This window comes from Meles meles, chromosome 12, assembly GCF_922984935.1.
Source record: "Meles meles chromosome 12, mMelMel3.1 paternal haplotype, whole genome shotgun sequence".
NCBI lineage: Eukaryota > Metazoa > Chordata > Mammalia > Carnivora > Mustelidae > Meles > Meles meles.
The window spans coordinates 32850563-32875915 of record NC_060077.1 but is presented as its reverse complement, the minus strand read 5'-3'; the positions used below and the strand labels follow the sequence as shown (position 1 = coordinate 32875915).

The 25353-nt window shown below is 60.4% G+C and overlaps 1 protein-coding gene across 1 annotated transcript; it reads left to right on the top strand.

Moving 5' to 3' along the window:
- Window positions 1-272: 272 nt before the first annotated feature.
- RTN4R (reticulon 4 receptor) lies at window positions 273-24624 on the top strand. The gene is made up of 2 exons (XM_046025170.1): window positions 273-521; window positions 22972-24624. Exons 1-2 carry the CDS (start codon window positions 500-502, stop codon window positions 24369-24371), a joined length of 1422 nt encoding a protein of 473 aa, XP_045881126.1. The 5' UTR covers window positions 273-499; the 3' UTR covers window positions 24372-24624.
- The last annotated feature ends 729 nt before the right edge of the window (window positions 24625-25353 follow it).

Genomic DNA, 25353 nt, shown 5'->3' with positions numbered 1-25353 from the left:
GGCGCCGGTGCACCGGGCGGGCTGAACGCCTCCTGAGGCCCGGCCTGCGCGCCCCGGGACCCCGCGCCGCCCACGCTCCCTCCCCGGTCCCCCGCCCCGCACCCCTTAACGCACCCCGCCCGGCCCGCGCCCAGGTGAGCGCCCCGCCCGCCTCGAGGCCCCGCCCCGCCCCGCCCCCGCCCCGCCCCGGCCCGGCCGGCGGGGGGGAACCGGGCGGATTCCTCGCGCGTCAAACCACATGATCCCATAAAACATTCATCCGCTCCCGGCCCGCGCCGCGAGCGCCCCGCCAGTCCGCGCCGCCGCCGCCCTCGCCCTCCGCGCCCGCGGCCCCGCCAGCCCAGCCGACCCGGGGAGCAGAGCGCGCCCAGCCTCGTCCCGCGGCCGGGCCGGGGCCGGGCCGGAGCGGCAGCGCCTGGATGCGGACCCGGCCGCGGGGAGACGGGCGCCGGCCCCGAAGCGACTTTCGGTCCCCGTCGCGCCCCGCCCGACCCCTAAGATGAAGAGGGCGTCCGCCGGAGGTGAGTGCCGTTCCGCACCCGAGCCGGGCCGGCGGGGTGGGGAGGTTGGGGGGGCGGCCCCTCCCAGAGCCGCAGGGCCAGGCCGGGGCAGCCGAGGCAGGCAGAAGGGTCACCGGGCGGCCGTGAGGGCCACCGCAGTGCCGCGCCGGGCTGGGGCCGCGGGCGCCCCGGCCCCGGGAGGGCGGAGCCCGCGGCAGCAGGAAAAGTTGCCGCTTCCCGGGAAAGTTGGCCGCGGCGGCGGGGCCGGGGACGGCGGGGCCGTGTGGCTCCGGACGCCCGACTGGGGCAGGGGTGGGGTCTGCCGGTTGGAAGGGCGGGGTCCAGCGTCGGAGCGTCCCGGCCTCGAAGGGGTTAATGAGCAGGGTTGCAGAAACGTGGGTACCAAGCAGGGGTGGGGATATCGGATCGCTTCCACCCTTGCCCGGAGGACTCCGCTCAGGACCTCTGGTTTCTCTGGGGTCAGGCCGCAGCGGGATGAGTGGGGGCGTTGGCGACCGTAGAGGGCGTGGGGGGCGGGGCTGGCCCAGAGCTGCCCCCCAGGGGGCTGGCGAGATGGAGAAGAGGCCGCCTTAGCAGCCTCCACCCGCAGCCTGAGGACCCCAGGGGTGGCTCAGATAAGAGGCTCCAGAAGTGATGGGGCTTGCAACGTCCCCTCCCTGGCAGCCCTCATGGGACCCCTTCTGCTCCCTGCTGCGAGGCCCTGAAACAGGGGTCTGGGTGAGGGGGGACCTCCTGGGAGGGAACTTGAGCATGCCCTTCCTGGAGGGTGCTCCTGTGGTGTCCACCCAGACCGCCCTGCTGATGTCCACCGTGCCGCAAGCGGCACACACGTTTCCTTGCACGTGCATGTGTCTACAAGGGCTGCACACTTGTACACCGCGTGTGCACATGCATGCCAGGCTGCCCCAGTGTGCACACACACACACATGCGCTTGCGCGTGCTGTGGACGCACATCCATGTCCTCGCCCCCGCCTGCACGCCCACAGCCACACATGCGTGCACATAGCATGCCTGCTGTGGTCCCCACACTTGGCACATGCTGGGGCCCCTTAGCGGGACCCGCTCCCTTGCCTACATGCACATGTGTTGAGGGGGAGGCTCTGGGCAGCCAAAGCTCACAGATGGAGGGGCGAGAATCCGGCTACGGGAGCATGGCCCCCTCTGTCTGCCTTCTGCCTGTGTCCTGGGAGTCTCCCCTCCACAGCCCCTTGGGTCTTTGTGTGTGTGTGTGTGATTCTATGCTTCTGCACGTGTGTGTCTCTGCACGCATGCCCATATGTGCCTGTGGTCACATCCGTGTGTGGGTCTTTGCCTCCAGTGTGGGTGCCCTCATACACCCAGACAGACTGTGAGCAGGTTTTACCCAAATCCTTAGCAGCGGCACTAAGGGTGTGTGCCAGGGAGATAATTCAGGGCACCCAGCCTAAGTTGTGAGGCCAAAGGGCTCCCAGCCCCTCTTCCCCTTCCTCTTGGGCTGGAGCAATGGAGGCTGATGGGGGCAGGGACTCACCTGGGCAGGGAAGGCCCATTTCAAACCTGGAGGTCAACACAGTGACAAAGAGGCCAGACCCTTCCTCCATGCTCTGTAGTCACTGCCACTAAGCCCAAGGGGAGCAGGTATGTGCCCATCCTGAGGTTGACCCAGGGTGACCTCAAGAAGGCCCTGCCCTCCGGCCTCAGTCTCTCCGTGGTAGGAGCCTTATCAGTAAGGGGTTCTGGGTTAGGTCACCTGCCTCAGGTGTTGTATGGGGCTCAGGTGCTGTGTGGGGTACTGAGTAAGGGTGTTGGTGACCCACTCTCACTGTAGTGAGGAGGACGTTGGGCCAGGGTCTTAGAGAGGTGGGGCCATCCTGACTGGTCCCCATCTGTGTCCTTGTCTAGAGAATGGAGACAAGTGGGTCATCCTTCTAGAGTGTGTGGGGGTGAAACAGAGGGGTGGGCCTGAGGTTGGGCCCCATGGTGGGGCAGGCTAAGGGGCTGGCTGCTCCTCTCTTCTAAGCCAAACAAGGTGAGGGAGAAACAAGCTCCAGGGGACAGACTGAGCCAGGTGGTGGTCAGCACACAACCACCTGGCAGAGGGCAGGCATCACAGAACTTCCTGGATTTGGGTCCCGGCGCAGCCACCCGTTGGTGGTATGACCTTGGGTATGACAGTTTACCTCTGTGTGCCTCAGCCTTCTCACCCGTGACACGGGCCAGGAATCAGGTCCCCACAGGGTTCTGATGCCAGTGCTTTTGCCTTCAAAATACCCAAAACATCACCCCCCTCCACCCACACACACACCACCCCAGGCAGTGGTTCCCACAAATGGAAGTCCTCCCAGAACTCTTGCACTGCCAACCGGACCTCTTTTCCACCTCTTTGCAGATGGAGAAACAAAGGCACATAGAGGTCACAGGGGAGTTGAAAGGTGTGATGAGCAGTTGGGGGGCAGGAAGTGAGAGCACTGCAAAAGGTGGGAGGTGGCCAGCCGCGTGCTTCCCAAGCGGCTCTGCCCCTCACCAGCAGGAAGCCTGCAGAACATCTGAGCCTCAGTTTCTCTACCTGAGGATTAACAGCCAGCTGGGTGTCCTGCAGTTGGGACTGGCCCTCTCCCTGCGGTCGCAGATGAAAGGTAGGGGAGAGGGCCCATTGCGTCTCAGGAAGCAAGAGGGCTTATGGGGTGTCTGTAGAAGAGCTCCCACCCCAGGATATGCTAGGGCTCTGGAAGGCAGAAGGGGGAGTCTTGCTGTCTGAGGAATCCGAGGGCTGGCCCGAGACCCACGTTTGTTTGCCGTTACTCATTGTGAGTGACAGACCACGGGGGGCTAGCCGTGTGCGGCCCTGGTTCCCCCATGCTCTCTGGACTCCAAGCTCCCCCTCCATCTGCTGCTCCCAGGCCAGGGGACTCGGGTTCACGGTGCTCCTGGTGGCCAGTGCTGCCTCTTGGCTCCAGCCCCTCCTTGCTCCCTGCCCCAGGCCTGAATCCACCGCTTTGTGGCACGGATGCCCATGGCAGCTGGTGCAGCACCGGGAGGGTCCCGGCTGGTGGAGGCAGAAGGAACCCATCCCCCGGGGCTGCATTTCCTGCTCTCCTGGGCCTGTGGCCAGAGAGTCTCCACAGAACCTCAGTCTGTGAGGCGGGAAAGGGGTTAGGAGAACAGGAGCACCAGGAAAGGAGTTCCACAGTGAATAAGTGAATGGCTTTGAATGAGTGAATGGGAGTGTGAGGGGAGCGTGTATGAGTGTGACACTCCTGACCCTGGGCCCTGCTGTGGGGCTCCTCTGAGGGCTCTTGGCCGTGCCTGCCTAACGAGTTCCTGCCGCCCTGCCCTCAGCCTGCTGGGCCCTGACCTCTGACCCCCCGGGGAGGGCTGCCTGTCCCTTGGTGGCCGCCCAGGGCTTGGGCCTCAAGGTCCATAGGAGCTGGCCTGGCTGCCCATACCCCTCTACCCCATCCCTTCAGCCATACTGGAGCACTGGCCCCTCAGCCCCCCACTTACCCTCTCAAGGTAACCCCTCGAAAACACCCCTTGGTGTCCCCCAACCCTGTGATCCAGCTGCCCCATTCCAGACATCTAGACATCCGTTCATTTATTCGTTCATTTGTCGCCAACCTCTCAGACCCTATTTGGAGCCAGGCAAATAAAGGGATGTGATCCTTGCCCTCCTGAGTTTATAGGATCAAATGCTTTAAAGGACAGGTGGTCCCAGAGCCAAAAACAGAAGCCCAGCCAGAGGGTGGGCACGCCGTCCACACACCCTGCCTCTCCACGAACCGTCACCGGAGCGTGTGGGCCCGGCCGGGTGTTGTGTGCTGCAGTTTCTTCTTTTGTCGCTGTATTTTAAACACTTTGCACATCGGGAACTATTCTTGTGCAATCATGGGTTTACTGGTGTATGTGGAATCCCTTCCTGAGGATTCGCCATAATTTATTTATCTGAACTTGCCTCGGCTTCTCGCGTTGTCCATGGTCCGGTAGCCGGCCCCCCCCGGGGAGGGGCTCTCAGCCCATGCCCCCGGTGTCCTCACTGCAGGCCTGGCCACAGGCACCCTGTCCCCACCGCAAAGCAGCAGGCCCTGATCCCCACCCCCTCCCAACATTTTATGGGTGGGCTCTGCAAGTCGTAGAATCTGCTTCTGGGCTTTGATCAGGATTCTGACTCTGGGGATGGCCTTTGTGCATCTGGATTTCTGGCTGCCTCTCTTCTGCCCCCTTCACACACCTCTGCCTTTACCCTGCAGCATCCTGACAGTCCTGTCTCCACGTGGGCCCGCTGCCTTGCTCTGCTCAGAGAGTGGAGGATGGGCATGCGGCACCATCCTACAGCCTTGACCACCCCCTCCCCCAAAGACTGGGCAGCCAGGCCCAGAAGGTACAGCTGAAAGGCCGGACTATGGGCAGACCTCCTGGAGGGGCCATGGAAGTTGCTGTCTGGGCAGAGGCCAGGGGCTTGGGTTGGCTCAGGTGGGCTGGGCAGACTATGAGCCCTGTCGGGGCCCAGGCACATGGAGCTGGGCCAGCAGTGATGTGGGGAGCCTGAGTGGAGAGTCTGGGTTGTCAGGAGCTGACCCAGCTTTGTTCAAGCAGCCCATCCAGCTCCCTGGGTGTGCTCCTCTGCTCTCTGGTCAGCACCTAGGCGTTCCTAACCTACCATCACAGGTCACACTCCACATAATTGAAATTCTACAGAATGTTGGTGGCGACTGAACAAGGGTTTCGTGGTCAAGCAAATTTGGGACTGGCTGGGTTAAGTGGCACGGGCAGATCTCCTTTACCGCAGGGTGTCTGGGGGCCTCGGGTTTGCAAACAGATTGGGTAGGGCCTCTGAAGAACACCCCTATGCGACACACTTCGGGGACTGGTGTGCCCAGAAACTGTTTTGGGTAACAGTGACTGAGATTTCTCAGAGGGCCTGGGAGGGAGACCTTCCGGCCCCCAGTAAGGGCTCCAGAGATGGGCGGGCCATCCTACACAAACCCTGCAGCCACAGCACCTGGTGGGTGGAGGGACCACACTTCTCCTGGCAGTGTGAGGCAATGTGCAAATTTAACCTTTGGGTTTATGACTCTATTTCTTTGCAGCAAATGTCACGGGAAATGTCAGACTGAGGCTGAAGCTAGTGAAGGGCCCATCGAGGAAGGGGGTGGAGTGTCGAGGGGCTCAGGCCAAGGCAGGGTTCTGGGCCCCTCACCTCCTCCAGGGAGCCTTCTCGGATTGCCCCTCTCTTGCCTCAGCCCAGCGCCATGTCCTCCATCTGTCCCAACTATTGTGACCTTGTTGAGATGTTGCCTTTATTCACCTCCTGCCAGGGCCCAGATGGGGCGGGCTCAGAGACCTGCCAGAAGTCTCCCCATCCCAAGTCTGGGCAGGCATTGCATTAGCCCGTGCAGTGCCGGCTCGCTGTGTGACCTTGGGCAGCACCCGCCCTTTCCTGGTCGCCAGAGGCTTCATCTGTAATCCACGGCTGTTGACCAGAGGTGGTGCTTCTGGCTCAGTGCCTTCGTGGGTGGGAAAACGCTTGAGCCTGAGGTGTGTAGGGTGCTGGACTCTGGGGGAGAGAGATGGGGGCTAGGTGGCTGGCTCCCGGTATCGTGTCGCAGCCCCAAGCACACAGTAGGTGCTGTGTAAAGAGCAAGGGACAGTGAGTCGACATGGAAGGTGAGGTGGTGATGGGGAGCACAAGACCAGCCAGGAATCTAGAGCCCCCCGGACTCCCTTGCCTCCCCACCCACCCCACCAAGGCCAGTTCTGAGGCCCCGCTTGGCCTGCCGCTGAGTTCTGCTGTGGCCCTCAGGGCCCAGTGATTTCTTAGCAAGCATTTACTGCCTCCCTGCTGTATGCCAGGCCCATGAAGCTGAGCAGGGGTCTCAGGCCCCTAGGCTGTCCCCCACACAGCAGTTCCACATGTATTTTCCCTGCATGTGTAGCTGTGCTCCAGTGGAGTCACAGGTCCCCCAGATCCAGTCTGTCTGGTGCTGATCACCCCTGTGCCCCCTGCCCCTCCAGCCCTAATATCTAGCCCCCAAGGCCCAGGGTCCTGGCTGCCTCCCATCTCCAAAGGCCCGTCCAGCATCAGGTTGTGTTCCAGGGAAATCCATCCCCTTTTATGCCTCAGTGAGGGCCTGCTGCAGGCCGGTCCCTTCCCAGGTCCATGGTCACAGACACCCACAGCTGCCTGCCTGCCATCTTGTCCTCCCTTCAGACTCTGAGATGCTTTCTTAAAACATGTTGCCTGCCAGCCAGGCCCCCTCCTGCTTAAACTCTCCCATGTCTTACCCCTGGAGGAGCCCCCATTGTTTTCAGGGCCTGGGCCAAGGAGTCTCTTTTGGGAACCTCCTCTTCCACCCCCACAAGAGGAGGCCTCCAGCTCCCTGGTCTCAGCACCTGCCATGCACACCTGTGCCTGCCTTCCCCTCTCCACAGCCCTGAGTCCAGCCCAGGCCTGGCACTGGGACACAGGGAGTGAGCTCCCAGGAGACGCAGGAGCTGGCAGTCCTGGCCCCCGGGGACGGCTGCCGGGCGTCAGGGGCAGACCAGTTGTCCCAGGTGGCTGCAAGAAGGCGGCCCCTCTCCAGGACTCAGATGACCAAAGGCACGGCTCTAGAGAGAGACAGAGATGCCATCCTATGAGGGAAGCCCTCCAGGCAAAGCCTGGGCAGGCAATGTCTGGACTTGGGACCCTCCTGGCTTTAGCCCAGAGCCAGCTAAAGTACGTATGGGTATGTCAGTCACCTTCTGAGTCTTTCTGTCACACAGGAGACTCTGAAGGGGGAGTCAGTGTTGAATGCAGCCCACAAGGCCCAGCCCCTTATGGGAGCTTGATGCTCCCATTCACGTGGGACCTGCTGCCCTAGGCTGGAACTTCCTATGGAGACAGAGGTTGGTGATGAGACATCCAGAGCCCTCAGTGGGTCATGGGGTCCCCACCTTCCAGGGGCCCCCTTGGGTTATCAAGTCTTGCACCTGCCTTGCCCTGAGGGGGGTAGTCTCTGGTGGAACTTGGGCAGCAGGGTAAAGAAGCGTGTGTGGGTCACTGTGTTTCCCGGAGCAGAAGACTCAGTTGAGCCATGGGCGCACAGAGGAGGAGCCCCTGTCTGGGCCTGCCACTCCCCCATCAGTCCTCCTGCCATGAGGGTCTTTGCTGCCTGTCCCAAGGGGAATCTGTGACGTATCCATTCATGCCATGGGGAGCCAAGTGAGGAGTGGGGTTGGGACGCCGTGGTGGGCTGGGGATGGGATGTGCAAAAGTCCAGACAGGGCCAGTGGCGGGGGAGTCTGGAGGGGCATCTGGGACCCCCGTAAGGTGAGGAGTCTCCAAGTCCCACCCTGGGGCAGGTGGGCACTGGTCCTGTTCACCCCATACCGACTCAGAAGGAAATTCAAGGTCCCTCTGCCTTCACAATGTGGAGACTTCTGCCCCCACAGTTCACCTTACAGCAGCTTCGTGTTATGATGGAAGGGGTGCCCTGTGGTCTTGGGGCAGGGTGGGGTGCAGGCAGCCAGAGGTTGGGCCATCTGCCCCCCTAGGTTTGGCTACCAGCCTGAGAGCACCTTCCATCCCCAGCAATGTAGCTGGAAGCAGAATTACAGAGAAAGTCTAGTCCTGGCCAGCCATCAGAATGGGCTGGGCACCACATCTTTGCAGTCTTGGGGGGGCCGTGGGCCCCAAGGTCTCACAGGATGCTCACACCCAGTTCTCCCACCTGCTTCCACAGGCCTTCACCTGCCATCACAGCACACCCCGTCCAGGAACTGGGAGTGGGCCCTGCTGCTCTGCCCTGCGTTCACCCTTCCCAGAGCCCTGCCACATGCCTCCTGCAGCTCTCTACTGTCCACTTCCCTCAGCCACCCTGCTCGAGGCCTCCATGGTCTCCCAGGACACATTCAGCCCCCTCCTTGTCCTTAGAGAGCACAGTGCTGCCTAGTCACACCCCTGCCCAGCCCTCACCCCCAGGATCCATAGGGCCTCCCAAGGAATGAGGCTGTGTGAGGCAGTGGCCTATGAGCCTGGTGGGAAATGGGCTCTTAGGTTTCCTTGGGGGCTGAGGCCAAGACCCCCAGGGCCATCTGAGGAAGATGCAGGACAGTCACTCTCTCCCCAGCAGTGAGCACTCCTTAGCCCATGGCATGGATGGCCTTCCCCACATGACAGGGATGACGGAGGAGCTGAGGGGGACTCTGGGGTGTGGTTCTGGAGTATGGCCTGGCAACTGGTCCCCCAGCATCCCCTGGGCAGAACCCTCCCCACCCTCCGGGGGATTAGCCAGGTACCAAGATGTACTCTGGGGTGGGGGCTGTTCCCAGAGGGTCACTTGTCTTTCCGTTTTCTTGGTGAAGTGTTTTCTAGCCTTTAGTTTCAGGCCAGCCCTGTGTTAGGCAGCAGGGACCCCTAGATTCTTGTGATGCATTCTGCCCCCCAAGGTCCCCTAGCTCCCAGGGAGATACCCCAAAGTCCATGAAGGTCCCAGGAGAAAGAAGTGCTAGTGGGGGTGCAGTGAGGACTCTGAAGGCTAGGCCTCCGCCCTGAGGTCACACTGGCCCTGGGTCTTAAAGAGACGTTAGAGCTATTGGTCTAGGTGGGGGGCTCCCCGGGTGGGGGGAGCAGAAGCCAGGAAACTCTGGGACAGTGGACTCCGGGCCGGGTGGCCGGGACTGCTGAGCTGGGCCTAGACTGTTTGGCAGGGGAGGAGGAGATGGGAGTTAGGTGAGGAGCTTGTGGGGGCCAAGAGGGGAGCCGAGGGGGGGTTTTGGGGGATCTCAGGCTGGAAAGGGTGGAGCGGGCAGTGGCCTGCCCCTCCACCCAGCCCCAGTGGGAGGCCAGCCCCCGCTCTGTGTGCTCCTGGCCGTATGACACGTGGCCACTGCACACCGGTCGTGTCCAGGCTGTCTTTTATCTCCCTGCCTCAGCCCCAATTTATGTCAGGCAGAGGCTGACACGGGGACAGGTGTGACAAGTGTCTGGCTTCCTGTTCGAAAATTGGCAAAAGAAAAACTCTCCCCATAAAGATATTCCATCTACGTACCTCCTGGATGTCACCGAGAGGACCCATCACAGCTGAGACAGATGGTGGCCCTAATGGACTCCATTCTTTACCTGCTGCCGGAGCCACGGCCCAGTCCCCAGGGTGGCCCAGGGTGGGTGGTGGCAGTGTGCGTGCGTGTGTGTGTGTGTGTGTGTGTGTGTGTGCGCGCATGCACATGATATCAGGGCCCCCGTAGAGCCCTCCCCAGTGCCGTGGCTGACTCTTTCTCCCTCCAGATCACAGGAAGCCTGAGAGAGGCGTGACCCTCCTCATCAGAGACAAGGGGACCCCGGGGATGGGGTGTTGCAGTATGTTCCTAGAGCAGGTGGTGGCAATTAGGGAGTAAGGGGCTGAAGACCCTCCCCCTCAGGCCCTGCCAGGTGGCCAGCACCAGTACTGCTAAGTGCACTATCCCCACAATGCCCCGAGGCCCAGGTGGGGTCAAGACCTGCTTGGCATGTCACTCACGCGAGAACCCTCGGGCCTAACTGATGCTTTTCCCCGCCACGTGCCCCTTAGTGAGAGCCCACGAGCTGTGACCCCGGCCAGGCTCCAGGGCTCACTCTGCTTATTCACCTGCTCCCTTCAGTGGCCCCATCGGAGCCGAGTCCAGCATTGGGGACAGGACTGAAGATGGACAGGCATGATTGTGGTGCGGGAGGAGAACAGGTTGGGAGGGCTCTGGCCTCCCAGGGCTGGCCTGGTGGGACTCTGAGGAGAAGAGCCCTTCTAGGGGGATGTGTTGGGAATAGGGCAGGCATTCTGGAAAGGGGAACTGTCTGAGTAAAGGCACGAGCGTGCCCTTTCTAGCTGTGACTTGAGCTCCCTTCTGTCAGGCGGGGACGGTGGCTCCCTGCCGGGGGTGACATGCAGCACTCCTGAGATGATCCCACAGGCGAGCCAGGCATTTCCAGTGTACCCGCTGTGCACCAGCCCTGGGTGGACTGTGTGGTCTCTCCATTCCTTGTGAGGTTATCCCCATTCTCCAGGTGATGGAACAGAGCCCAAGAGGTTGGAAGACCTACCTGAGTCCCAGGGGGGCAGAGTGGGCATCAAAGCCCTGGCCTTCTCCAGCCATCCCACAGGGTCAGCTGTGGTCGGCAGGGACCCCATGGCAGGGGGAGGTCTTAGAAGGGGGAGTCCCCCTGACAGAGGGCTCCCTCACTCACCCTTCTCAGGGCAGGGCTGCCCCATCCAGCGTTGACACAGGAGACCAAACAAACCAAACTGAAAATGTTCCTGATTTTACCGGTCCGTGTGCGTTGGAAAAAATCTGGGAAGATATATCAGAGATTAAGAAAGAAGTTGTATTAGTCAGCTCAGGCTGTCATAACAAAATATCGCAGACTGGATGGCTTAAACAACAGAAATTTATTTGCTCACAGTTCTGGAGGCGGGCAGTCTGAGATCAGGGAGCCAGCGCGGTCCAGTTCTGGTGAGAGCTTTCTTCCTGGCTTGCAGATGGCCACCTTCTCGCCATGTCCCCACGCGGAGACAGTGAAAACAAGCTCTCCGGTATCTCTTCTTGTAAGGGCCCTCATTCTATCATGGGGGCCCCGCCCACATGACCTCCTCGGGGGTTTCCCTTCTCTCAAGGCCCCTCTTCCAAATGCCATCACACTGGGGGTTTGGGCTTCAACATAGGAATCTGGGGGAGACAAAAACCTTTCACAAAGGTGAAATTGCCATTGGCTTCCGGGTGCTACTGCCCTGCCCCCCACGGAGTACCCCGTAGACTCCCTGGGGACTCTCCAAACACATCCTTGGGGAAGGCTGTCCCCCCAGCCTCACAGAGTCTTCGACTTTCCTGTCTGTAGTGGTGGACATTTCTCCTGTGTGACAAACATTTATGGTGTGTGCTGGTCACCAGCTGTGGCTCCTGTCCCTGTGGAGCCCACAGCCCAGGGCACAGCTCGTTGAGGGGCTCGACGGAAGGAAGCAAGCACGTGCTAAGCTGACCAGTGAGGTGCGTGGTGAAGTGGGTGAGCCCCGGCAGTGGACGGAGGTGGGAGGGGGTAATCAGGAACCCTGGGTCCACCAAATGCCCCTAGCCCTGGGGATTTGTCAGGTTCTCAGACCCAAGCTCTCCAATTCACAGCTGACCAAGCCAGACCTAAGAGTCAAGGTCCCTGCTGGTGTCTGGGCTGAACTGGGCAACATGGCGGAGCTAGGAGGTGCCCCAGCCTCTCAGGCCTGTAACTGCCACGCTGGGGGGCAGGGAGGCAGCTGGGGAGGAACAGGAGCAGGGAGAGGTGGGCACAGCCTGGTTTCCTGCAGCCTGGCCTGGGAGGGAGCGTTGAACCGGGGGAGGAGGAAGTGAGGATGGGGGCAGGGCTTGGGCTTTCAGGGGCTCCTCCCCCAGCCTGACCCTTCTCTGGCGGTCAGGTGGGGTAGGCTGGGCCTCTTGGGAGCCTCAGGCAGGTGTTGGAGGTAGGGAGAGGCCATGCTGGAGCACCTGCCAGGACCCCTCCCAGGTCTCAGGGGCAGGTGCTGAGGAATAAGGCCGCCCTCCCTAGCCCCCGCCCCCAAGGCAGCCAACCCCCTTCCACACGCCAGCTCCTGGCGCATCAGCCTCAGGAAGTAGCCGAAATACACTGACCTGCTTTTCCAGGAGGCGGCGGCGCCTGGTCCTCCCACCCTCACTGGTGAGAAGCCGCCAACAATTTCCATCCCAAATTGATTTCAAATAGGGAAGAGTTATCACACACAATCATATAGGAATAATTTATCACTCGTTAATAAAAGAGCAATTACTTATTCACGTCGCCCCTGCCTGTGTGCCGCGGGTTCAGTGGCAGAAACGCAACTGGGGCTCTTGAAGCCTCGGAAAGTCTGCACTCAGCCAAGGTCAGGGCAAGCCCTCCCTGGGGCCACAGACTCCCACTCCTGAGGCCCCATGTGCACACATCCCCCTGTCAGGTTTATCTGCTGGGCTCCCTGCTCTTGGGGGGCCCTCAGTCTGAGGTGGGGGGTCTTATGTCTGTGAACGGGGCAGAGATGAGAAGGAGACGGGGTGAGCCTTTGTCCAGATGTGGGAGGCCTGAGCACTCAGCTGAATTTTCAGGCCAGAAGCTGTCCCATCAAGTGTACTTACGAGATGGGAGATACACTTTATTTTCTCATTTTTATTTCTATTTCTGAGATTTCAGCACCAAATATGCAGTCATTTTGAAAAGATAAAATGGTCAACCATATCTTGCTCAAAGTTAAAACCTGCACCCAGTCCTTTAGGGCTAGTCTGAGAATTAGCTTGCTGTACCCCAGCCCCCTTTCCTCCTTGAAGGGAGCCACCGTTGCTCTGTTCCCTGTTTTTCCAAGTGGTTGCCGTCATAGTTCCACGGCTCCTACCCCAGCTCCCTCTTCTCTAGCATACTTGCCAGTGTGGTTGTCTCACCACCATCAGTTACAGTGTTTCCCAACCGAAGTCACATAAATGCGCTTCACCACCCCACCACAGGTGGGAGGAGCAGGGGGTACTTTGGTGACCGTTCTGCTCTTGTATGGCCTTTGGTTTCCCTGGAGTTTACAGTTGACTTTGTCTTTTCTCCCTTGTCCCATCTACTGCCCTCATGTGCCTTCTCTTTCCACCTCAGGTGTTCTACTGGGTGTCTCATTTAACTCCAGGAAGGTCTGACCCCAGGCCTTTGTCTTGCTGTCCCCACATGGACCAGGCATGCTGTGGTTTACTCATAACTGCCCAGGACTTCCATTATCACCCAATGTTTCCTGGGCCCCACATTTTCCTCTTTCTGGGTTTATATCCTAGTTCTAGCTGAAGCACATCCCCAACTAACTCTCTAAGGAATTCACAGTGAAGAATCATTCTGTGAGTCCTCATATATTAGCAAACCTATTCCATGTTGAATTCCATGTTGAAAATAATGTCCCAGGGCACCTGGGTGGTTCAGTCGTTAAGCATCTGCCTTTGGCTCAGGTCATGATCCCAGGGTCCTGGGATCGAGTCCCACACTAGGTTCCCTGCTTGGCAGGAAGCCTGCTTCTCACTTTCCCTCTGCTTGTGTTCCCTCTCTCGCTGTGTCTTTCTCTGTCAAATAAATAAATAAAATCTTTAAAAAAAAAAAAAAAGAAAGAAAAGAAAGTCCCTCAGAATTTTGAAACCACTGCCATTTTGTTATCTTCTTGGCATCCAGTGTTCTGTAGAGAGGTCTTATGCCACATTGCTTTTCCCTTGGGAGCTTCAGACCTCTTTTGACCCCCAGGGGACTGAAATCACATTGTGAATGTCATCTGTTATGCTAGACACTTGCCCAGTGGAGGGCTGGGTCTTCAGCTCTGGGAGATTTTCTGGTATTATTTCTTTGATAACTTTTTTCTCCTCTATTTTCTGTTTTCTCAGATATTTGACCTACATTTGTCTTCTGAATCTCATCAATTTTTTTTTCTTTCTTTCTCTTTCTGTTTTTCTTTCTGGAAGACTTCTTTGACCTTGTTTTCCAACCTGTCTATTGATTTTTTTTTTTTTTAGTAATTTTAGTAATTCTATTTTTAACTTCCAGTTACTCTTCTTGTTTTCTGATGGCTCCTTGTTCATAGCACCCTGTTCTTGTTTTAAATCTCCTTCTGTCCCTGAGAGGACATTGATTGGATTTTTTCCCTGATTTTTATCTATTCCCTGCACTGTCTCTGCTTCCTCTACAGTTGTTTTCCCTCTTGTCTGCCTTCGAGTCTTTTCCAGGTGCCTGGTTTTTTGGTCGTGTGTTCTAGGGAAGCACTGCTAAGAGCAGGGCTTATAAACTGGCAGGTTTGGGGTGATCAGGCAGGGGCTACCCTGAGCGCCCCCAGAAGCCCACGGTGGAGAACCTTTCTCTGGATGTTTCTCCAGGGGAGCAGCCCCATCTCCCTGGTCCTTGCTCTTCTTAACACATACTTCATCATCATTGTCTCGGCTCTTGAGGAGGGGAGATGACCACTTCTCTGTAACACAGGTGGTGGGTGGGCAAGGAGGAAAACCACCAAGGGTGCCAGTGTTCCTTGAGAAGCAGCAAGAACTTGAGGCCAAGTTACTGAGCAAGGCAGGGTTCTCTCATGACTCAAGTTGGGTGCACAGGCCTGTCTGGGAGCTTCCTCATTCCACTGAGGCTGAGCCTGGTGCTAGGGATGGGATGGTGGCTCTAGGCAAGCTTACAGTGTGCAGCCTGGCTGCTGGGCCCTCCACCCCTACCTTCCTCCTACTTGGATGCCACCTCTCCTGGATAAAGCAGGACCGTCTGGCCAGGCTGCCAAGCAGGATGTCTCTGGGATGCCACCTCTGAGCTATAGGCCTCACCACCCTGGGTTCCTCACCTGAGATGGGACTTGACCGAAGGTCCTCTGGGGAGGCAGGACACCAGCCACAGAGCTGGAGGCATCTCAGGGTCCCGGAAAGGCTGGTGCTAGCCTGTTGTCATCCCCAGATCTCACAGTGTTGAGACAGACCCAGAGTTGGCCAGCTGCTTCCCCAGCCACTGCACAAAGGGGTACAGAGCCCTCATTCTGAGCCTGGGACTACCAGACCCCAGGGCCCACTAGCCCAGGGAACAACAGGCTTGGGGCTAAGGATGAGGTGCGTGGGGGCCAAGTTGCTCAGAGCGTGGGGGTGTGCTCAATAGCTGGCCTACCGTGGGGGGAAGAGCTGCCCCTCCGTTACTTGGGTCTCTAGAGCTCAGGGCCTGCTCTGGTCACCTGGGGCAGTGGCGGGGGTTCTAAGATCCTATCCCCTGGCCTCAGCTGGTACACATGATCACCTCACCTCACTAGGCTTCAGTGCCCTGGTCTGGAAGTGAGGTCAGTGGTCATCCCCTTTCTGTGCTGTGGGATGTCATGAGACCTCAGGGAGTCTGTGCCTTGAGCAGTCCCAGGGAGACAGGGAAGCCAAGGGCTCTCTCTCCCCCCTCTCCCTTCCTGTCACCTGGTACAGGCCCTGTGTGGACTGACTTGGCCAAGGCACTGATGCTGGAATGGGCATCCCTGGGCCACACACCTCCTCAGGGGTGTCTGGTGTCCACCCCACACTGGCCCGCTGCTCACCCCCTTCTGGGGCTCCCCACCCTTGTGCGAGGCTGGCTACACTCCAGCCTGGCCTCGGGTTGGTCCCAGGCTGCTTCTGAACTGCCTGCGATCCGAGGGACTTGCCCATGACTGGTGTGGTGACAAGGATCATGGGCCTCTGATCAAGGATCATGACAAGGATCATGAGCCACGGGTGGCTCAGTTGGTTAGGTGACTGCCTTCGGCTCAGGTCATGATCCTGGAGTCCCAGGATCAAGTCCTGCATCCAGCTCCATGCTCAGTGGAGAGTCTGCTTCTCCTCTGACCCTCCCCCTTCTTTCCTCTCGCTCAAAAAAAAAAAAGATCATGGACCTCCACGACCGACTTTCCATTCAAGATTCTGGCCAGAGGTCCACAGAATGGTCTAGGGAAGCCTGCTTGCAAGAAGGCCCCTACACTCTGTGCCTCTCTCCTTTTCTTGACAGAGTCATCCCACCTGTACTTTTTCTTTGTTCTCAGATGGGAAGATTCGGTCAGCTGAGGCCTGGACCTTGTCATCCTGGGAAGTGCCTCAAACCTGACCTGCCATGTCCCCTCCTCCCAGCCCAAGTGGACAGGCTGATGGTAGTGGGCCAGTGTGACCTGGCCACAGAGCCCCTAGAGGAGGGCACAGGGATTGGCATGGAGGGGGTTGTAGCCCAGAGACTCCAAGACCACCTCCCAAGATTGTCTTCCTGCAGCACAAGCAGGTGCCATGTGGATCAGTGCCTCCTCCCACCACCACCCCAGACCCAGGGGGCGAGGGGCTGCACGCCTCCCGAGACCTGCACTTGTCACCTCATAGAAGAATGAACCCCAGTCATACAGAGGCCACCAGCCTGCCTTGCCCATGGTGTTTGACAAGTGCCGAGGGCCCCTGAGCAGGTGGGGATGCGCCCTCCGGTCTTGTCGTACTCTGGCCTCATCACAGCAGCCCTCTGCTATATGGCCAACTCACCCACTGTGCCCTGACCCACCCAGGCCCTGGCAGCCGAAGGCCCAGAAGTGTACGCCTGTTGTGTGTTCCTGTAGCGTGCATCCCGAGTGTGTGTTCCTGTAACGTGTGCCCTAGGTGGGTGTTACTCTTGTACACACCCCAGGTGTGCATTCTGACAAGTGCACCCAAGAGCGCACTCCTGCACTGTGTCTGCCTGTTGGAGGCTCTATCACTCCCCTCTCCCCTCTCTGGGCCTCACAGGGACGGTGAACTTTGGGAAGGTATTGGATAGATGTAGGGTCCTGGGAGGAGGTGGGGTGTATTGGGGTGGGGCTCGGCGCCCAGTTCTGGGTGAGAGCTGGCAGGGGGAAGGGGTCAGAGAGGGCAGATGGGCATGGTGGCAGGTACGTGGCAGGGCAGGTCCCAGGCCCTGACACTGGGAGCGCCCCATTCCTGAGCTGCGCCCACCTGCTGGAGCAGACCAGGGCTGTATTGGCCCCCAGCTGATACCTCATTCACATCCTCCGGGACTCGAGCCCACGCTGGCCACCAGATTGAATGAGCTGAGAGGCCAACTGATGAAAGGTTGTGGAAACAGATTCTCCAGGTAATTGGACAATGGGTGTTTGTTGGTGGTCTCAGTGGAGGGGGGTAGGGGATGCCCAACTGCGAGGGAGAGGTTGCTGTCTGAATCCCTGCAGTGGGGGGAGGGGGTCCTGCACGCTAGGTGGGTTTTCAGGTGAACAGAGCCTCCAGAGGCCGACATCGTCAGCCCCCGGTGTGGGGCTCCCTGGGGCGGGGGCCAAGGGAGGTAGGCATCAGATGGAAACACAGACAGGATGAACTTCCAGAGCCCTCAGGTCCAGCAGCCCAGCCTTGACCAAGGATGGATTCCTAAGGCATGATTACAGGGCCCAGGATCCCACCCATCAGAGGGTCTGCCTGGATGCTCACCTTGGCAGTGGCTCCGGTGCCCCTCCCTGGTGTCCCCCTGATGTCTGGAGCCAGGGCAGGATTCCATGGTCCCTTAAATTCCCATTGTGGCACATGCCATGCAGCAGGGTGACCCCCTGTGATCAGCCTGCTGCTTGACCAGAAGCATTATAAGCCGGGGACTGGTCTCACACTGACAGCGTCCAGTGGGGCCCCTATCGTGGGGGATCCCCTCAGGGACATACCCTTAATGCAAGCTGTGCATCCAGGACCCCAAGCTCTCAGGTGAACTGGCCCCTCCCCTGGCAGCCTTGGTTTCTTGCCTTTGAAAGGGACCCAGGGCCCTCCCAGGTGCTGTGTCAGCTGGAAATTTAAGGGGGAACATAGCTTGGGTTCGAGGGTGGGGGTAATGGGAAGGTGGGGATGGGGAGCTTCAATCCCTACTGCCACGCAAGCCCTTTTAGTGATTAGATACCATGGGGTTGGGAATCCTATTAGTCCCTGTTCTGTGAGCAAGTGCTTTCCCCTACAAAACCTCATTTTCACCCCCCGTAAGATAGGAAAATAAAATGGGCTCCTAGGAGGATTCAGTAGACCTCTGTTGGCCCTCCATCCACCTAGGCACTGAGTGCATTCAGGAGGCTGCTCCTGCTTGCTCAGCCAACGCTGGGCCTCAGTTTCCCCACTGCATGCAGTTTGGCCTGCTGGAACTGCTCAGCCCTGGGTCCAGTGCCCTCCTTCCCTGACAGGTGACCTTGCCTGTTATCGAGCTGGCCTGCTCCTGCAGCTGCTGCCCTGAGAAGATCAATAAGGAGTGGGGCCTTGAGGGGTATGACCGGCAGTGGGGGCTGGCAGCCATACCCCCGGGAGAGGTGGGCTCTTTCATGGGTGGGCTGCCCCTCTCCTCCCTCCGCCCCCCCGGAGCCAAGGAAGGGGGCAGGGAACGCCAAGGGCATACACATGGTCTAGAAGTTGGGAGGTGACTGTGAGCGAGGAGTGAAGACTGAGGAGGGAACCAATGGACGGTGGGGGGTGAGCCCATCACTGGTGGAGGGCTGGCAGGGATGGGGAGCAGGCACGGGACAGGAAAGAGGGAGTACAGCGCTGCTGGGGTGCCCTGACCCTCTGTAGTGTGTCAATGCCACCAGCCCCCCACCCCCGCCCAGAGCTATTTCTGGCCTTGGTGTGCTGAGCTGTGGCCTCTTGTTCTGCCGTGTAACTGCGGTCTGTGACGTGACCCTTCTGGGGACGTTCTTGGTGCTCGAGAGGGTCCTGAGCTGACCAGTGTCCTGGTTGTGCCCCAGCTGTGCAACCTCCCCTCTCCCAGCCTACTCACCCCAGTCTCCTGGGAGTGAGGGGGGCGGCAAGCAGCCCCCAGACCCTCCCTGGAGATGTCCCCTCCCAGTCACAGATGGCCCAGGAGAGAGCTATGTACCCCTGGTGCCTGCCTACGTCCTCGCAGCCTGGGCTCCATTCCTGGCTTGGCTGGATGTGGCCCCTTCTGGGTGGCCCTGTGGCCCCTTCTTTTTCCCATCCTTCCTCCTGGACCATCTCCAGGTTGGAGCAATCCGGGGCTTAGCTGCTCTCTACCTCAGTCTCCTAATCTGTAAAATGGGCTTGTGATATTATAAAGAAAATGGATTCTTACGCAGCTCTGACTCATGCCTTCTATGCCAACTGGTAGAATCTCATACTGCCCCCGGAATAGGGTGTTTCTGCCACCCTATTGCAGCGGGGAGGTCCAAGGGCACTGAGCAAACAAGGTGGCCAGCCCTGTGCTGTATCTATGACCTCATGGGGTGGGGGCAGCAGGAGGGTCCCCTAGGACCTCGGGGGAGCCGCACACCCCAGCCCAGGCTAGGGGACCCCCGAGAGAAGTAAAGACCAGGAAGCAGAGACCTCCCCTGCACCTATAGCCTCTGGCAGTCCCTGCTCCCAAGCTGCTGACCTCAGCAGCCGCCTGTCCGCCCGCCCACTGGCTCCTGCGGCTGCTGGTGAGTCCCCAGAAGTCTCCCGCCTCTCCTGGCTCTTCTCCCTACTCCTTCCCTTTCCTCCCCCCACACCCTGCAGTGCCCATGAAGGAGAACCTGGGCCCTTTGCTGCCCCGGGGCAGGGGCAGCAATGCAGGTGCTCTTTGGGACCACACCCAGACCTGATGGGATTTGGGCCCCGTGGCCTCGTTAGTGGTCATTCCTGCTTTGCCCAGCTGCCCTAGTGGGAGAGGCCCTGAGCAGAAGCCAGTCACTGCCTCCCCCCCACAGCCTCCCAGGCAGGAATGGCCAGTCCTTCCCCAGTGGTGGCCTTTGTGCCATCAGCACTGCTCCTGAGACAGAACTGAGCTAAGGGGCGAGTCCCTCCCATGAACCCATGGGGCTCCCCACGGGTAGGGCACTGGAGAAGCCCCCTAACCTGACAGGGCCATTCTGAGGTGAGGACTAAGGAAAAGGCCCGAATCAGCCCCAGGGACGGCAGGAGAGGGACCAGCTCCGGCCTGGTGTGGGAGTGTGCCTTTGCTGTGAGTGAACTGGGGCTGGGGCAGGGCTGTTTTCTTGTCATGTGCTTGGAGGCGAGCTGGTATTGAATGCTCACTGAGAACAGGAGCCCAGTGAGGCTGGGTACAAGTGGGAGGTGGGACTGAGAGGATGGGCTAGGAGGCCAGTTTAGGGGACAGGATGGGGAGACCAGATGGCGGGGTCACTTTTTAGGGTTTGGAGGGGGTTAGATGAGTGACTGGGTCCAGCCCCTGGGGTGGGGTCAGGGATCACCATCCTGAGACCTGACAGGGCCTCCTGTGTCCCTAGGGCCCTTGCCGTGAGTAGGAACACAGGCCGTAAAGTTGGGTTTGATTATCTCATAAAAAGATGCCCCCTCTGCTTGCTCAGCGGAGGGGTTGCCATGGAGACCAGCAGGCAGGCCCCAAGGGGGGCCAGGCTGGAGCCAATTACCGTGGCTGCAGCAAGGAGCAGGCCCACCACTGGCCGCTGCACTGACAGCACACCCATGCAGAGGGACCGACCCTCAGAAGTTGGCTTCCGAAAAGCGGTCAGCTCAGCAGGAATAGAGCCAAGCCTGACGCCAGATTCCCAGCAGGGCCGAGCCACACCGCTGCTCTGCCGCTTGTCCCCGTGGCATAGCTCAGCCCTAGAGCCTCGCTTGGGCCGTTCCTGGAGTGGGTGTACCCCAAGCACGTGGCTTACAGCCTCCTGGGGGCCCGGGCAGGGGAGGGCTGGAGGCTGGAGGAGCAGCCGGTTCTGGGGAAGTCAGCGGAACCTGACACCAGCCCAGCTCCCAGACCACGGCTTCAGGCCTGCCTGGCAGCGGGGAGGACCAGCTCAGATGGTGGCAAACATGGTTACGACGGGTGGCTGCTCACATAGCCTGCTGGGTGGTGTGGCCCAGTTCGTGGCCAGGTGCGGCTGATGACATTGGCATGGCTGTGACGTAGCACGGTTGGTGATGTGGCCCATCCGTGGTGGTGAGGTCCAGAGCCCGGCCTGGTGAGTACCCGGAGCCCCCATCCCACCCCACCCCACGTCTTCCTCTTCCGTGAGTCCTCGGGGACAGGAAGTGCTGTTTTCAGAGCGTAGTGACAGGGGAGACGCTGGTTGAGAGCTGGAATAATCAGGCCCGACTTTCCTGAGAAGCCCCATCAGGAGAGAGCCTGCAGAGGATGTCAGCAGTTTAAGTAGCACAGCAGGCTGAGGGGCCCTCAAGCCTCCCGGGCATGGCCAGCCTGGGGAGGGGTGTCTTGGGGGTGGGGAGTTCTGCACCAGGCCTGCCTCTCTGGACCCCCCCTCTAATCCTTACTGGGCAGCTAACAAACAGCCCCACCTGGGAGGCTGACGGAACACAAGGGACAGATGAGTCCCAGGATGTGGGTGCCTATCCTGGGGACCAAAGTCCAGGAGGGCAGACTGTTTATGACCACGAAACATGCTGGCCTTGCTACGGCTCTGGGCTTGGGGCATGTATGTGTGCTGGCCCAGACAGGATCCAGTGTGGCGAGGGCCCCAGCATGAATGGGGGGCCCCCAAGTTCACAGGTCTGGGTGGGGGAAGCTGGCCCATGGTCTCGTCCTTCCTCCCACCCGGCTCCAGCCCCAGCCCTCAGCCGGCCTCCTGTGTGCGGAATCCTGCTCTTAGCTAACTGCCAAGAAAGGTGTTAGCTGTCAGTGCAGGTGTTATCTGTCAACGAAGGTGTTAGCTGATAAGCCATAACCCTCCCAGGGGGATTCACGTTTTAATAGACTTGCTCCTGAAGGAGGTAAGAACCTTTGACATTGGAAGAGGGGGGCTGTAATGGTGGGATGAGAGGCAGTGAGCTTATATTTGGCTGTGTGACCCCAGTAGGGAGATCAGGGCAGATGCAGTGCCCCAAGAGTGTAGGTCTTTGGTGAGGCCCTGTGTGGGTCTGGCCTCGAGATGGTGGTGGGGCAGGGAGGGGGGTGGATAGGAGGAATTGTGCAGGCATCGATTGGTTGGGAAGGAGTAAGCTCCTCACGCAGGGAGGAGATCAAGCAGAGAATGAGGCCGAAGGGAGGAGGCTGCAGGAGGAGTTCCATGCCAAGTCAGGATGTGTGGAGGAGGGAGCAGCCTGCCTGGAGGGGGCTTATGGGGCGGGCAGGGCTGCACCTGCCTGGCTCCCTTGCCCCTGCCCTTGGGTGTCCAGGCTTCTGATCCTGTAAGAGCAGAGTTGCTCTGGAGCCCATGGTGCCCGTAAGTTTCGTGTCCTGTCTTGGTGGGACCCAGACCCCTACAGGAGGGCTGCTAGGGGTTGTGGCTCGCGGCTCTGAGGCCCTTGCGGTTTCTTCATTAAAGCACAGCTTTGTGCCGTGGTGAGGCCTCCTCAGAATCCGGGCAGCCCTCGGGCCTTAGGGGCTCTGGGAGCCTGGGCAGGGGTCCTGCACAGGGCACAGAGTCTGAGCCTCAGTGCCCCCCCTCCACTTCCTGTAGCCTGGGAGGGCCCTCAGGAGGAGCTGCTGCAGAAGCATCTGGAAGCCCAGCAGCTGACTGCCTGGCAGACCTGGGAGTGAGCCTCAGCCCTGTGTGAGCTCAGCCGGCCTGGTCCTCGGTGTTTACCAAGGGCTTCTCTCCCAGCCTGTCTGATGGACTGGTGGGGCAGGACTGACAGAGATGGTGGGCAGGCCCGCGGTGCTCCCTGGTGTACTGAGAAGGTGTCTGCAGGCTTGAGTGTCCATCTCAGGAGGGCTTCCAATGGGCCTTGGTGGTGATCCAGCCAACCTCGAGTGGCTGGTGTGAGCACGTCAGCTTGTATGTTTGGGCTCTGGGCGGGGCGGCGTGGGGCATCTGCAGGCGAGGATGCCCAGTGCGGAGCGTGGAACCCCCTGGCAGGTTTCAGCGAAGTCGTTTCCATGTGGCAGGCAGAGCAAGGATCTCAGCCCCTGAGTCTTCAGGGCTGACCGCAAGTCCCGGGCCCTGCTCAAGACCGTCCCAAGGACTGATCCCAGGGGCCAGCCTGGCTCCAGCATGCCCACCAGCCTTACGGGGCCCTCAGCCCATTAACCACCGTCTCCTCTGCCCACAGGGAGCCAGCTGCTGGCCTGGGTGCTGTGGCTGCAGGCGTGGCGGGTGGCAGCCCCGTGCCCGGGGGCCTGTGTATGCTACAATGAGCCCAAGGTGACAACAAGCTGTCCGCAGCAAGGCCTCCTGGCCGTGCCCACCGACATCCCAGCCACCAGCCAGCGCGTCTTCCTGCATGGCAACCGCATCACTCACGTGCCCGCCGCCAGCTTCCGTGCCTGCCGCAACCTCACTATCCTGTGGCTGCATTCAAACGCGCTGGCCCGCATTGACGCAGCTGCCTTCAGCGGCCTGGCCCTCCTCGAGCAGCTAGACCTCAGCGACAATGCGCAGCTGCGTGCCGTGGACCCCGCCACGTTCCGCGGCCTGAGCCGCCTGCACACCCTGCACCTGGACCGCTGCGGCCTGCAGGAGCTCGGCCCCGGGCTGTTCCGCGGCCTGGCTGCGCTGCAGTACCTCTACCTGCAGGACAACGGGCTGCAGGCGCTGCCGGATGACGCCTTCCGCGACCTGGGCAACCTCACACACCTCTTCCTGCACGGCAACCGCATCCCCAGCGTGCCCGAGCGCGCCTTCCGTGGCCTGCACAGCCTCGACCGCCTCCTTCTGCATCAGAACCGCGTGGCCCGCGTGCACCCGCATGCCTTCCGTGACCTCGGCCGCCTCATGACACTCTACCTGTTCGCTAACAACCTGTCGGCACTGCCAGCTGAGGCCCTGGCACCCCTGCGCGGCCTGCAGTACCTGCGGCTCAATGACAACCCCTGGGTGTGTGACTGCCGGGCACGCCCGCTCTGGGCCTGGCTGCAGCAGTTCCGCGGCTCCTCGTCTGAGCTGCTCTGCAGCCTGCCCCTGCGCCTGGCCGGCCGTGACCTCAAACGCCTGGCCGCCGCTGACCTGGAGGGCTGTGCCATGGTGGCCCGGCCCTCACGTCCCGTCTGGACTGGCAGGCCTGCCGACGAAGAGCTTCTGGGACTGCCCAAGTGCTGCCAGCCCGATGCCGCAGACAAGGCCTTGGTGTTCGAGGCTGGGAGCCCGGCCTCTGCCGGCAATGCACTCAAGGGACGGGTGCCGCCCGGGGACAGCCCACCGGGCAATGGCTCTGGCCCACGGCACATCAACGACTCCCCCTTCGGGACCCTGCCTGGCTCTGCCGAACCCCCGCTGAGCGGGATGCGGCCTGAGGGCTCCGAGCCCCCGGGGCCCCCCACTACGGGCCCTCGCCGGAAGCCGGGTTGTTCCCGAAAGAACCGCACCCGCAGCCAGTGCCGCCTGGGCCAGGCAGGCAGCGGGGGCGGCGGGGCTGGGGACGCAGAGGGCTCGGGCGCCCTGCCCAGCCTCGCCCACAGCCTGGCCTCGCTGGGCCTCGCACTGGTGCTGTGGACAGTGCTCAGGCCCTGCTGACCAGCCACCGAGCGAGAGGCCCTTCTCAGCAGTCAGGTGTGTGTACATACGGGGTCCCCTCGGCGCCACCAGCCAGCACCAGGCGGCAGGCCCTCCCTGATGGACGCGTCCCGCCCGCCCACCCCATCTGCACCCCGTCATGTTTACAGGGTAGGGCGGAGCGTTTGTTCCAGAACGCCACCTCCCACCCGGATCGCGGTATATAGAGATATGCATTTTATTTTACTTGTGTAAAAATATCGGACGACGTGGAATAAAGAGATCTTTTCTTAAACCGTGGCCTCTCAGGCTGGGGTGCGGTGGGCAGGGAAAGGCAGGTGGACCCTGGAGGGGCAGCCCTGCCCCAGTCACAGGCCCATGGAAGCCCGAAAGGGAAGGGAGCTGCCTGCTGCTGCATCCTGCCATTTCAGCCCAGTAGTACCCGTGGTGGTCACCAGGGATGCGTCACGCCCCTACCCACCTCCCCACCCCCCACACCCCAGCCCTGAAGATTAACGTCCGTTAGTCCATCAGGCAACTTAGCCACCTTCCCTTCGAGCTGGGTTGATAGCTGCATCTGTCTAGGGAGAGGTGTGCGTCTGGCTGGACCACACACCAGGTGTAGCCAGTGCTCCCCCAGCTCCCCCACCTGCGACTCCATGTGGGTTGGGGGGCGGGGTCCCGGGAGGACCTTGTGCGGGCAGACAGGGTGGCCCTGAAGGAGAGCTGAGTGAGTGAGGCCAGGCCCCTCCCGTCCGAGATCTGGCAGGGTCATGTGTACTCTCACACCAAGGCTCATGGTCTCATTGCAGACCCGCGGCCAGGCCTGCCTAGGCTCGTGCCCGGGTACGTACGTGTGCACTCACACCATGCCAACCCCAGACACGGCCCTACATAGGTCTGTGTGACCCCGCACACCCATGCGCACCCACAACAAGCACACGGGCAGGACAAGGACCACGCGCGTGCTCACACAGGCACGCACACGTGTCCTTGCAGACAC